This window comes from Haliotis rubra, unplaced genomic scaffold, assembly GCF_003918875.1.
Source record: "Haliotis rubra isolate DU_JTF1 unplaced genomic scaffold, ASM391887v1 Scf182, whole genome shotgun sequence".
Classification (NCBI taxonomy): domain Eukaryota; kingdom Metazoa; phylum Mollusca; class Gastropoda; order Lepetellida; family Haliotidae; genus Haliotis; species Haliotis rubra.
The window spans coordinates 1,015,511-1,030,878 of record NW_025765803.1 but is presented as its reverse complement, the minus strand read 5'-3'; the positions used below and the strand labels follow the sequence as shown (position 1 = coordinate 1,030,878).

Genomic DNA, 15,368 nt, shown 5'->3' with positions numbered 1-15,368 from the left:
TCACTAAGTGCTAAGCGATATATTGTGATATTTAAATGGATATTCCTTTTAATTTTTAACTGGTTTTGATCAACATTAGGGCTTTTCATATGTTACACACACTAAATAATAGACGAGGTTGGTTGGTTTGTTGCTAAACACTGTACTCGGCAATATTCCAGCTATATGGCGGCGGTCTGTAAATAATCGAGTTTGGACCAGACAATCCATTGATCAACAGCATGAGCATCGATCTATGCAATTGGGATATGATGACATGTGTCAATCAAGTCAGTGTCTCAACCTGACCACCAGATCCCGTCAGTCGCCTCTTACGACAAGCATGGGTTACTGAAGACCAATTCTAACCCAAGTTAATGAATGAGAGAGTGAGATAAGTCAACTGGATTGACACTACAGACCGAAACACTAAATCACTATGGCTGTTACGACTAACTCTCATATTTGGTGAACCGATTCGTAACTTTCATAATTTCAATTTGTTATTCATGATCACAAGAACAGAATATTCATGAAAGAGGAAGTGTCATAAAAGGAGTGTTTCTACCTCAATTTGGGTATTATTTGTCAAAGCAACAAATGGAAACTGGAATATATCCAAGCCAGGCAGGATTACAGTCTACTCTTATATAATCAGTTTGACAGTAATGTGGTCGCTGTTCCTTGTCGTGATAAATTTACACTGGCAACAAGGTCAAAACATGTCAAAGAAATAATTTTCAGGGCTCCAGATAACTTTTGGGGGCATGGGTGTACTTACACCTCATACTGCAAGAGAATTTTGAAGGAGTACTGACATGTTTTTGTGTGAGTGAGTGAGTTAGTGATGTGGTTTGGTTTTTTTATAAAATAAAACAACATTTCAGCTATTAAACTTTACACATGTTAGACGTACAAAGGTATTTATGTGCGTACATGATACCCTTGAAATCTTATATTATGTCGTACTTCATTGATTGTTAGGTGTACATTACGCCTGTATGCCCCTTATCTGTAGCCCTGATGTTGTAATTGTTTCACGGAATGTAGTGAATAATACATGAACTGCTGTCTTGGTCCTGTATTCACTTCCTAATATTGATATTTGTTGAACAATATTCATGATATGTAACATTATCGCCTCAAAGTGAATTTGTTGCTGCCCTACTTAACACCCAACAACCAGAGAGGGCTCAAGCCTGCCCAATCCACCAGCATCACTAAACACTACACCATGCCCTACCACACCATATTACAGCACAGCATGACATGCCATACTATACTAAATACTTTACTATACTAAATGATATGACATACTAAATACTATACTATACTATCTATACTAAACACTATACTGCTCTAAATACTATAATATACTATACTAAACTGCTCTAAATACTATACTATACTAAATGTTATAACATACTAAATACTATACTACATATACTAAACACTATACTGCTCTAAATGCTATACTATACTGTACTGTACTGTACTATATTATACTAAACAATATACTGCTCTAAATGCTATACAATACTAAATGTTATACTATACTGTACTGTACTGTACTGTACTGTACTATACTTACTATACTAAGGCACCATTCATAATTTATTGCTAGTGGGGGTGATGATGATTTTTATGGAGAAGCATGTACAATGTGAATGACACCCGGCCCCTAAAATTTATGTACAAAAGAAGTGACCCCCCTGCATGTCATGTACAAAATCAATCAACCCCCCACCCCACCCTTCCCATTATTTCTAAGCATAATTTTATGTACAAAATTGTTGAACACCCCCACCCCAGTATGTGTGTACAAAATTGCTGACCTCTTAGCTCCCCAGAACAAAATGGGTGGGCCCCCAATCATCATCACCCCCTAGCCATGAATTATGAACGGTCCCTCAGGGGTGGAAATAACTTTAAAATTGCTAGTGTACTCCGGTACAGTGGCACATGTAAAATCACTTGCCCTGATAATTTTTCCACTATACCGTCTGTTTTCTTGTTGATTTTTAAAATAAACAACAAAATTAACATTGGAAATCAACTGGACACCGGTAGAGTGTGATATAAAAATTTGCTTGCCCGACAGAAAAAAACACTGGACTCGGACGTAGGGCAATGGGTTATTTCCACCCCTGTCCCTAAATGCTTTTAATACAAAACACAACTCTTCACTACTCTACGTTACACAACGCAACGCCACACTACATTACACAAGGTCTTACATATTTTTGGCAAAGATGGCCAGCTTGATGACCACACTGACCATGATGAAGACTATCAGCAGTATAGACAGAAATGCCCACTGTGAAGAAAAATAGCAACAAACATTAGACATATCCTTACCTGAGAACCTCAAGCAAAATATCACTTTTATTTCCTAAGTTTTCATTTCTACAATGAATTAAACATGAACCATAAGAACATTGGTAGCATTTACAAAAAGTTGCAAGTTTCAGTTTTCAAAATACTTTTCCACGGTTCCTACTTTCTTTGTGAGCTGATATTTCCATGATATCTCAATGCTTCTCACAACTATCCTGAAACTATTCATGAACAGCTTTCAAATGATGGATGTTTCTGCAAGAATTGGAGACAAAAGTCATGGAAGGAAATTCATTGGCAGGTTTTCTTTAACATTGCCATTATAATAATTCTCTTGGAAATCCAGTAATGCCATTTACATCTAAGGCAAGTCATCTTTCAAACTTCTGTGAGTCAGGGGAGATAACTCACCTTTCCAAGTCGGGCAATATTCCTATAGAGTGACAGGGGTAGAGTTATGATCAGTGTTGAAATAAAGATGATAAACTGGCGGTTGCCCAGTACAGAGTGAATTAATGTCTCTTCTGAAACAACAACACAGCAACGATGCAACAGATAACATGATTTCAAAAGTTAGTGTTTATACTTGGAAAGAACTCTTTAAAGGCTAAAATGATAAATGCTTCTGGTTTTCAATGGTTTATTAAATTTCAGGTCAGGCAACACGTTGATGACTGTCACACATAAATATATCTACTAACATTTGTTTGTTGTTTAATGCCACACTCAGCAATATTCAGCTAAATGGTGGAGTCTGGACAATCCAGTGATCAACAGCATGAACACCAATCTACACAGCTGGGATACGTATATGATGTGTCAACCTTGTAAACGAGCCTGACCACCCGATCCTGTGAGTGGCCTGACCACCCAATCTCGTCTTATGACATGCATGGGTTGTTGAAGACCAAATTCGAACCCAGATCGTCATGGAGATATGGTGAAATGGGGTTGATGGTGAAAGTGAATAGGGTTTTACGCTGCTTTCAGCAATATTTCAGCAAAATTTCAGCAATGTCACATCACTGGACACCAGTAAAGGACTTAACACATTATGCTCAGATTTCAAATCAAACCTACGCCTTCTATGTTACGAGTGGATGCTTTAACTGCTAGGTTACCTCCCCACCCTGAAATGGGGCTCAACGTTGTTTGTGTGGCAGTCACACAGGTAGACAAGCAAGGGATACAGTGGACCTATTTTCTCCTCCAATAAGACAGGAATACTAGGAACCATTTCTGCCACAATCTCAAAGTATCAACAACATTTGTCCGAACAATAAGCATGAATTGTACAGAATGGAGTCCAAGGTATAGGCTGTAAAACATCCGATAATGTTACTTACCCTCTCCACCAAACCAAAGAACGATCTTGGTAAGTGTGTCGCCGATGATGACATTGTAGCTGACCATTGCTGAAAGAACAGATGGTTAGTTTAAAAACATCATCACATACCATGTACAAGCTTAAGTTTCCTGATCTCCATTGATGTGAATGTTGAAATTTACCAAATACAATTATACTCGAAACATAGCCATGGTAAGATATAGTCTTGGAAGACATGAAAGAATACAAGTGTAGACACCACAAGCAACGCAAAGATATGAGATATTGTCTTGTAATAGTAAGGATATTAAACAAAACTAGGGGAGAAACAATGTTAAGATTTAGTCTTGTAATCGTGAGGATATTAAACAAAACTAGGGGAGACACAATGTTAAGATTTAGTCTTGTAATAGTAAGAATATTAAACAAAACTGGGGGAGACACAATGTTAAGATTTAGTCTTGTAATCGTAAGAATATTAAACAAAACTAGGGGAGATACAATGTTAAGATTTAGTCTTGTAATAGTAAGAATATTAAACAAAACTGGGGGAGACACAATGTTAAGATTTAGTCTTGTAATCGTAAGAATATTAAACAAAACTGGGGAGACACAATGTTAAGATTTAGTCTTGTAATAGTAAGAATATTAAACAAAACTGGGGACACAATGTTAAGATTTAGTCTTGTAATAGTAAGAATATTAAACAAAACTGGGGAGACACAATGTTAAGATTTAGTCTTGTAATCGTAAGAATATTAAACAAAACTAGGGGAGATACAATGTTAAGATTTAGTCTTGTAATAGTAAGAATATTAAACAAAACTGGGGAGACACAATGTTAAGATTTAGTCTTGTAATCGTAAGGATATTAAACAAAACTAGGGGAGATACAATGTTAAGATTTAGTCTTGTAATAGTAAGAATATTAAACAAAACTGGGGGAGACACAATGTTAAGATTTAGTCTTGTAATCGTAAGAATATTAAACAAAACTAGGGGAGATACAATGTTAAGATTTAGTCTTGTAATAGTAAGAATATTAAACAAAACTGGGGGAGACACAATGTTAAGATTTAGTCTTGTAATCGTAAGAATATTAAACAAAACTAGGGGAGATACAATGTTAAGATTTAGTCTTGTAATAGTAAGAATATTAAACAAAACTGGGGGAGACACAATGTTAAGATTTAGTCTTGTAATCGTAAGAATATTAAACAAAACTAGGGGAGATACAATGTTAAGATTTAGTCTTGTAATAGTAAGAATATTAAACAAAACTGGGGAGACACAATGTTAAGATTTAGTCTTGTAATAGTAAGAATATTAAACAAAACTGGGGAGACACAATGTTAAGATTTAGTCTTGTAATCGTAAGAATATTAAACAAAACTGGGGGAGACACAATGTTAAGATTTAGTCTTGTAATAGTAAGAATATTAAACAAAACTGGGGGAGACACAATGTTAAGATTTAGTCTTGTAATAGTAAGAATATTAAACAAAACTGGGGAGACACAATGTTAAGATTTAGTCTTGTAATCGTAAGAATATTAAACAAAACTAGGGGAGATACAATGTTAAGATTTAGTCTTGTAATAGTAAGAATATTAAACAAAACTGGGGAGACACAATGTTAAGATTTAGTCTTGTAATCGTAAGGATATTAAACAAAACTAGGGGAGATACAATGTTAAGATTTAGTCTTGTAATAGTAAGAATATTAAACAAAACTGGGGAGACACAATGTTAAGATTTAGTCTTGTAATCGTAAGAATATTAAACAAAACTAGGGGAGATACAATGTTAAGATTTAGTCTTGTAATAGTAAGAATATTAAACAAAACTGGGGAGACACAATGTTAAGATTTAGTCTTGTAATCGTAAGAATATTAAACAAAACTAGGGGAGATACAATGTTAAGATTTAGTCTTGTAATAGTAAGAATATTAAACAAAACTGGGGGAGACACAATGTTAAGATTTAGTCTTGTAATCGTAAGAATATTAAACAAAACTAGGGGAGATACAATGTTAAGATTTAGTCTTGTAATAGTAAGAATATTAAACAAAACTGGGGGAGACACAATGTTAAGATTTAGTCTTGTAATAGTAAGAATATTAAACAAAACTGGGGGAGACACAATGTTAAGATTTAGTCTTGTAATCGTAAGAATATTAAACAAAACTAGGGGAGACACAATGTTAAGATTTAGTCTTGTAATAGTAAGAATATTAAACAAAACTGGGGGAGACACAATGTTAAGATTTAGTCTTGTAATCGTAAGAATATTAAACAAAACTAGGGGACATACAATGTTAAGATTTAGTCTTGTAATAGTAAGGATATTAAACAAAACTAGGGGAGACACAATGTTAAGATATAGTCTTGTAATAGTAAGAATATTAAACAAAACTGGGGGAGACACAATGTTAAGATTTAGTCTTGTAATAGTAAGAATATTAAACAAAACTGGGGGAGACACAATGTTAAGATTTAGTCTTGTAATAGTAAGAATATTAAACAAAACTGGGGGAGACACAAAGTTAAGATATTGTCTTGCAGGACATTAAATAACACCAGAGTCAACACCACAAGCAATGGTAAGATATAGAACGAGGACTAAGTTATACAACTTGTTTATTCTGTTATCAACCTCTTCTATTGTATAAACAACTCATATTCACCTCATCTATTGTTCAAACATATCTCATGTACATACATCATCCAAAATTACCTCTCACGTACACCTTGCTTGACAACGACATTAGAATCTATGTCAAACATCGCCTATACAGAATAAAGAGGCTGTATATCCATAAAAATAGTCCTCATTCTTCATCTACCTAACTTCTAGAATGCCAGTCAAAGAAGTCATGGTAAGATAAAGTCTTGTAGGACATTAAACAAAACTAGGGAAACACAATGGTAAGATAGAGTCTTGTAGGACATTAAACAAAACTAGGGAAACACAATGGTAAGATAGAGTCTTGTAGGACATTAAATATAACCAGTGGAGACACATGGTTTATACATAGTCTGATAGGACATTAGATCAAGGGTTTTAAAAAAAGATATCAAAACTGAATTATTTAATTATTTTTACATTATAGGCGATAAAGCGCAAGACATGATTTCCCAAAGGATCCACAAATCCAATCTACAAGTTCAATGTCTCAAAAATGGCACTTAATTGCCTTCTGAGCTTAGAATGCCTAACTCCTGGCCTCAATCGATCACAGAACCCATTTATAACACCACGTGCGCAGCAATTGCATTTGGTATGCCCCCGCACACTCTATCATACAAAACATACTATTCAATCAGCAAATAGCTTTGTTATACCCTAGCCACGTGTATATGGCTGTGTCATCTATTCTTCTGAAGGCTTGCACCAGTTGATACTATTCCCCTGAAACTGTAAGTTATTACCCTAAAAACTGATCATTCACGAGGAGGAGATTGCACCATTTTCAAACAGTGGAAATATAATGAGCATCAATTCCAGCTGGCTGGAACCGAGAAGACCGATAACGCTGATTCCAAGATTAATGGTAACATTTCCTCAATGAAGCGTTCACATCTGCCCCTAGAGAATTCTTTCAAAATCACATTCTTTAACTGATTGATGAATAAAAACATTTCTCTGCATTATGCAAATGCAAAAAAGTGATAATTTGGGACTTTCTGGAAGACGTGAATTCTGCGCAGGTTGCAGATTCTCTTTCCATGCTCAACAGATAAGATATAATGATACCATTTGTCGAATTCATGATTCCAATATTATGTCCAAAATTGCTTCACATGGGTGTAAAGAATCATATTAAATCATGATATAGTGAGTGAGTGAGTGAGTGATTTGGGTTTTACGCCGCTTTTAGCAATATTCTAGCAATATCACGGCAGGGAATACCAGAAATGGGCTCAACACATTGTGCCCATGTGAAGAATCAAACCCAAGCTTTCGGCATGACGAGCGAACACTCTAACCACAAGGCTACCCCACCGCCCCAAATTATGATATTCATATAGTAAATAATGATTCATATTGAATCAAATCACTCTCATGGACATATAACACAGAACTAGAATGTGTATCTGCTCATAAAAGACATTTGACTCTCACGTCCCTTTTTTGATACATCAATTCCTGTTGTTGCTATAAGTGTGTTTACAATGGAAAACACAATAATTGCCAAAAATACTGGTACAGATTCTGATTAATGAATGAGTGAGTTTAGTTTTACGCTGCACTTAGCCATATTCTAGTTATATGGCGGTGATCTGTAATCTGCAGAATTTGCGATCAACAGGATTGGCATAGATCTACCAATTGGGATTCAATGACAGGTGTCAACCAAGTCAGCGAGCCTTACCACCCGATCCCGTTAGTCGCCTCTTACAACAAAGTAAGGGTTGTTGAAGACCAATTCTAGCCCGGATCTTCACTGGTTTTGATCAATGCATTGATGAAGCTACATTTCACTTGATTACATGTAGATTCTTTACAGGAGATATGACAATGGAACATCCAGTTCGATGATGATGGATGTGTTGTGCAAGGAGACGTACCCACAATGAACAGTTTGTAGCCTAATGCTACTCAGAAAGACTTGAAAAATTCCAAATTGTTTCCATGGAAACACAAGAAATTAAAAATCTCAAAAATTGTAAAAACATAAAAGGAGGCCACATGGTCATTGCATCTGTAGTTGAGCATCATGGCTTAGAAATGAAGTCAAGCATTCCACACATGTTCAAAGTTCTTTCCACGGAAACAGGCAATAAATATTTACAAATATATCAAAATAGCAAAAGTTCGTTTAGCTCATCAGATATGCATGTTGAAAGTCATGAGTCAGAAACAAACACTGTCATTTTGAGACAAACTTGAAACTGTTTCAATGAAAATCTAAAAAAAAAAATGAAATGATTTTTGAATAGCAAAATACACCAGGTAAGTTGATGAGCAATGCACACACCAAGTTCATTTCAAAATATTGACATTATAGCCTTAAACTGGAAAGAAACATTAATGCAAACAAGAACTAAACCCAAAACAATATGTCTCCTGTCCCTTTAAGGGGGCAAACAGTTAGGTTATATTTTGTGATAAACATATAAGGCCATCAATCCCAACATAATATGTTTCAACCAAAATGTCTCTGACAGGTGTAGGACGCTGTGGTATAAACTCTGATCTTCTCAGTGTGACACAGTGATGACTGATACTCAATTACTTTTCATCTAAACCAAAGGAGGAACTTCAGAATGGCCGAAACAGATTGCATGCCTCTGGTCCATATGACCAGTATCTTCAACACTGACGAGCAAACTAGGCCACCCCAAAGCCTTGTGATTCTGATAATGGCCAAAAGACATTGTACTGAAGAGGTGAGAACTAACACTTCATTCATTGTCCACATACTGTTACTGCAACCAGGTGTCTTTGTACTTTCTTCTTGTTATAAACATAGAACAGTACTAAAATACGATCACTGGATTGTCTGGTAGAGACTTGATTACTTACGGTCTGCCGCCATATAGCTAGAATATTGCAGACACGCAACAAAGAGAACTAAAAATTGTCATTTTTTTTTAGTCAATCAATTACAAAGAATTCAGAATGTTTCAGAATTGATTGTTCTTATTATGTTTTGTCATTTTGGGGAAGGGGGAGGCAATCCAGTGATCAATATAGTGAGCAACAATCCCCACCATCAGGGTACATTACACACTGTCAACCAGGGCCTCGTTCCACATGGCAATCATAAGCACTACGACTATCGTACTCTCATGTTAGTGTTAAAATCGCTTTGTGGAATAGTGCGGTATGATCACATTGTGGAATGGTGAGCTAAGATCACATCGTGGAATGGTGTGCTAAGGTCGCATTGTGGAATGGTGCGCAAAGGTCGCATTGTGTAATGGTGCGCTAAGATCGCATTGTGTAATGGTGTGCTAAGATCGCATTGTGGAGTGGTGCGTTAAGATCACATTGTGGAGTGGTGCGTTAAAATCACATTGTGGAATGGTGCACTAAGATCACATTGTGGAATGGTGCGCTAAGATCACATTGTGGAATGGTGCGTTAAGATCACATTGTGGAATGGTGTGCTAAGATCACATTGTATAATGGTGCTCTAAGATTACATTGTGGACTGGTGCGTTAAGATCACATTGTGGAGTGGTGCGTTAAGATCACATTGTGGAATGGTGCACTAAGATCACATTGTGGAATGGTGCGCTAAGATGAAATTGTGGAATGGTGTGCTAAGATCGCATTGTGGAGTGGTGTGCTAAGATCACATTGTGGAATGGTGCGCCAAGATCGCATTGTGTGGAATAGTGTGCTAAGATCGCATTGTGGAGTGGTGTGCTTAGATCACATTGTGGAATAGTGTGCTAAGATCGCATTGAGTGGAATAGTGTGCTAAGATCGCATTGAGTGGAATAGTGCGCTAAGATCGCAGACACTATCTGCCTGCAGAAGCAATGACCTAGAACTGCTGTCACATACAAGTTTTCAGCAGCTGTTCACTAAACCGTCCAATTAGTAACAGTCTACTAATACACCCATCAGCAGATCATCTGTGTGCAACAATAGCATGACAGCTTAATCAGTGTCAGGAGTATCATCTGTGTGCAACAATAACATGACAGCTTAATCAGTGTCAGGAGTATCATCTGTGTGCAACAATAACATGACAGCTTAATCAGTGTCAGGAGTATCATCTGTGTGCAACAATAACATGACAGCTTAATCAGTGTCAGGAGTATCATCTGTGTGCAACAATAACATGACAGCTTAATCAGTGTCAGGAGTATCATCTGTGTGCAACAATAGCATGACAGCTTAATCAGTGTCAGGAGTATCATCTGTGTGCAACAATAGCATGACAGCTTAATCAGTGTCAGGAGTATCATCTGTGTGCAACAATAGCATGACAGCTTAATCAGTGTCAGGAGTATCATCTGTGTGCAACAATAACATGACAGCTTAATCAGTGTCAGGAGTATCATCTGTGTGCAACAATAACATGACAGCTTAATCAGTGTCAGGAGTATCATCTGTGTGCAACAATAGCATGACAGCTTAATCAGTGTCAGGAGTATCATCTGTGTGCAACAATAGCATGACAGCTTAATCAGTGTCAGGAGGATCATCTGACATGAAACGTGTCAAATTACATTACCATTTATATTGTACTGTATTTCTATCATTCTTTCAAACACCCTATCTAGCAAAATTTGTTTGTGGTTTAATGCCGTGTTCAGCAATATTCAAAGTATATTACCATTCTCTGCAAATCATCGAGTCTAGACCAGGCAATTCACTGTCATAACAAGCATCGATCTACACAATCAGGACACAATGACATGCACTGCTACAAGCATGCATTGCTGAAGGCTATTCTAATCCATGGGCCAGATCTTCACACGTCATTACATCATCAAGGTTAGGCAGAAATCTAGCATTGGCATTAGACTGACTGAGTTTGGTTTTACGCCGCTTTTAGCAATATTCCAGCAACATCACGGCGGGGGACACCAGAAATGGGCTTCACACATTGTGCCCATGTGGGGATTCGAACCCGGGTCTTCGGCGTGACGAGCCAACACTTTAACCATTAGGCTACCCCACCGCCCCATTGGAATTAGAAATGCAACTTGAAAGATGATTGGATGGTTTTATCAATAACAAAGAAATCAGTTGTGAAATCTGTGAGCCAATTATTTGTTCGTGTTCATCTTAATGAGTGTGTTGAGATGGTCACCAAATTTAGCATAAATGTTAAACAGAATAATGACACAATGCTTGTTATAGAACAGTTCCATGCTGATTTGAGCTAGAGTACCTATGAGTGATAGAGTGATAGAGTGAGTGAGTGAGTGAGTGAGTGAGTGAGTGAGTGAGTGAGTGAGTGATTGAGTGAGTGATTGAGTGATTGATTGATTGATTGATTGATTGAGTGAGTGAGTGAGTGAGTGAGTGAGTGAGTGAGTGAGTGAGTGAGTGAGTGAGTGAGTGAGTGAGTGAGTGAGGTTTTACGCCACTTTTAGCAATATTCCAGCAATGTCACGACGGGGGGAACCAGAAATGTGATTCACACATCGTACCAATGTGGGGAATAGAACCCGGACCTTTGGCTTGACGAGTGAACCCTTTAACCACTCGGTTACCCTACCACCCCAGAGGACCCATGACATTGAAGTAGTCACCATGAGCGATGAAGACCCTGTTTGACCACGGCCAGGCTTATGCAAGTTGTCATATGTTCCAGGTGGTTAATTAGGGGTCAGTGACAGAGAGCCCTTACCTATAAAGGGGTAGAGAAACTGCAGAACGGTGAGCACGTAGAACCCAGGGCGACCGAATGCCACCAGCACCATATCCTGGAAGAAGAATACAGATGTTGAAGAACAGATAGAGGAACATAAAAACATTGCCCGCAAAACAGGCGATCTACAGCATTTCCCACTATTATCAACGGTGTTTCCCCAAAGCATCGATAGTGCTTCATCATCATCGTCCCAAATATAATTAATGTTTATCCTAAATCAGCAGTGATTGCAATGACATCATCAATACCTTGATTTTGGTTTAAGAAAACATCAACAATGTTTCCTACATCATCAACAATGTTTCCTATATCATCAACAATGTTTCCTACATCATCAATAATGTTTCCTATATCATCAACAAGGTTTCCTACATCATCAATGTTTCCTATATCATCAACAATGTTTCCTACATCATCAACAGTGTTTCCTACATCATCAACCGTGTTTCCTATATCATCAACAGTGTTTCCTATATCATCAACAGTGTTTCCTATATCATCAACAAGGTTTCCTACATCATCAACAATGTTTCCTATATCATCAACAATGTTTCCTACATCATCAACAGTGTTTCCTATATCATCAACAGTGTTTCCTACATCATCAACAATGTTTCCTATATCAACAATGTTTCCTACATAATCAACAATGTTTCCTACATAATCAACAATGTTTCCTACATCATCAACCGTGTTTCCTATATCATCAACAGTGTTTCCTATATCATCAACAATGTTTCCTATATCATCAACAGTGTTTCCTATATCATCAACAGTGTTTCCTATATCATCAACAATGTTTTCTATATCATCAACAGTATTTCCTATATCATCAACAATGTTTTCTATATCATCAACAGTATTTCCTATATCATCAACAGTGTTTCCTGAATATCATCTACATACTGCCTAAACCTACATGACGCTGACAAATCATTGATCAGTATCTGGGTTGCTGATCCAGTTTTGACTAAGGGTGGCAACTCTGGATAATGCATCAGTGCCTGTGCCTCGCAAGTGGTGGTCAATCATCACATCATCACCCATGCGTGTAAACATTATTACACAGATACTGCAATCAGTACTCAATCCAAAGTCACATATAAACTCTCTGTCCACTTCAGGTAACACATGTGGCTCAGATGTCTAAGTTGATTCAAATATAAGCATCTCCTCGGCACTCTAGAAACTAATGATCATGGGTTCGAATCCTGCTTTGCCGGATCATGTTTCTAGATTTGTCACACCATACCTTCTGGGAATAACTAAACAGGTAAAGGTCTGAGACCTGCATTATTTGGGGCTTTTCTCCCCAGTTATGATGGCATGCCAAGAAGTGACGGCAATGCTATAAACAGCAGCATTTCACCATATTGTTTTACTCACCTAGCCACACACTTTCTCCAGCTATGAAATGGGTGTAGATAATTTGGCCTTTGTATGGTGCTAGACAGCACACCAAAATGTTTTCAAAGACCTAACAAGAGTAAAAGTATATAGATATTTCTGAGCATCGGTCTACGCTTAACATCTTGCTACGCAACTGGATTACAAAAACAGGCATCAATCCAGTCAGCGAGCCTGACCACCCAATCCCTTCAGTGGCCTCTTATGACAAACGTGGGTTGCTGTAGACAGGTCTAAGCCAGATCTTCATAGGTTCAAATATTTAAAAATCTACACAATGATCAGGTATGTCTTTGGCTGTTTGAATGGTATGAGCATAGAAAATGATCTCCCACCTACAAGAAGTGAAATCTACAAAACAACTGCAGAATGTCCAAAAGGTCTCTTGAAAGGGGGCAGTGGGTAGCCCAGTGGTTAAAGCGTTCGCTCGTCACGCCGAAGACCCAGGTTCGATTCCCCACATGGGTACAATGTGTGAAGTCCATTTCTGGTGTCCCTAGCAATGATATTGCAAGGCTTATAATTGATAAAAGCGGCGTAAAACCGTACTCACTCACTCACTCACTCTCTTGAAGAACAGTACAAATTTACAAGATCACACCAATAAGCTATGGCTGCTAACACCCTGATATATACCTGGGAGGATCTTGTTTGTCATCCTTGCTTAACTAGAGTGAGTGAGTGAGTGAGTGAGTGAGTTTAGTTTTACGCCGCACTCAGCAATATTCCAGCTATATGGCGGCGGTCTGTAAATAATCGAGTCTGGACTAGACAATCCAGTGATCAACAGTATGAGCATCGATCTGCGCAAATGGGAACCTATGACATGTGTCAACCAAGTCAGAGAGCCTGACAACCTGATCCCATTAGTCGCCTCTTACGACAAGCATAGTCGCCTTTTGTAGCAAGCATGGGTTGCTGAAGACCTATTTTACCCCGGATCTTCACGGGTCTGCTTAACTAGAAGTAGATAAACATCAAAGTCATTTTGCCAAAAGAGCATGCCATACAGAATTGCCTTGTCAACCCATTTTCCACAAATAATGATTGGGATTCAAATATAGCGGAAAATGACACAATGATTTATCACAATATGACACAATGATATATCACAATATAACACAGTGATCATCGCACGATATGACAAAATAATCAGAACACAATATGACACACCTGCCATTATCACATTGCCAATTTTGTAAATTGTCCATTGATTTCCAGCACTAAAACTATGCCTGAAGGCAGCACTGTACATCAGTGTCAGATTGGTCTGTTTTCTCGGCCTCGGAACACACTATAAAGAGATGTTGACACCATCAATTCAGTCTCTTTACCTGCTCTGACTTCCTGTGTTAATTCAGGACCACCATGAACACCATATTTCCTCTAATAATTGCCACCTTGAATAGTGGTGGGTATTGCAGACAATTTCTAATTGCGATGTGAAAGCATATATTGCCATATGTATTGCAATATATTGCAAGAAGTATTTTTAAACAAAAAAAACTACTTATAATAATATTGGGCACAAATGAAACAAGGAAATATCCGAAGATTTCCGAGTGTTACGAAGGCTCGCTGACTTGGTTGGCACATGTCATTGTGTCCTAAATGTGTAGATTGATGCTCATGCTGTTGATCACTGGATCATCTGGTCCAGACTCAATTATACTGAACAACAAAAGAAACGCAAGTTTCGAAAAAATGAAATCTCATAAAAGTAAGCGTTCATGTTGATGAAACGTTCATGGTAAAGTGACAAAAAGCCAGACTTGCATTTCTTTTGCTGTTCAGTATATTTCCAGACTTCCGCCATATGGCTGGAATATTGCTGAGTGTGGTGTTAAACAACAATCCAACCAGACAAATTCTAACCCCAATTGTCACGGGTGTCTTTGGTATGGTTTCAAGAATGAAGTCTTATGCTTCAGAGAGTGAGAGTTTAATGTTGCGTTCAGTCATCACCGTTGCCTC

The 15,368-nt window shown here is 37.6% G+C and overlaps 1 protein-coding gene and 1 long non-coding RNA gene across 3 annotated transcripts in view; one reads left to right on the top strand and one right to left on the bottom strand.

Moving 5' to 3' along the window:
- The window catches only part of LOC124273589 (putative sodium-coupled neutral amino acid transporter 11), a 184,863-nt gene that overhangs the window by 8,091 nt on the left and 161,404 nt on the right, over nt 1-15,368 (bottom strand). For both annotated transcript variants that reach the window (XM_046708872.1, XM_046708871.1), the window contains 4 exons: nt 11,964-12,039; nt 3,663-3,731; nt 2,728-2,840; nt 2,217-2,296 (listed from right to left, as the gene is read on the bottom strand). In XM_046708872.1, the coding sequence (XP_046564828.1) occupies nt 2,217-2,296; nt 2,728-2,840; nt 3,663-3,731; nt 11,964-12,039 (338 nt within the window). The remainder of the gene's footprint in view (nt 1-2,216; nt 2,297-2,727; nt 2,841-3,662; nt 3,732-11,963; nt 12,040-15,368) is intronic.
- Nucleotides 228-13,654, top strand: LOC124273590. The gene is made up of 3 exons (XR_006897703.1): nt 228-258; nt 3,744-3,746; nt 13,560-13,654. It is a non-coding gene; the product is annotated as an uncharacterized LOC124273590 (long non-coding RNA).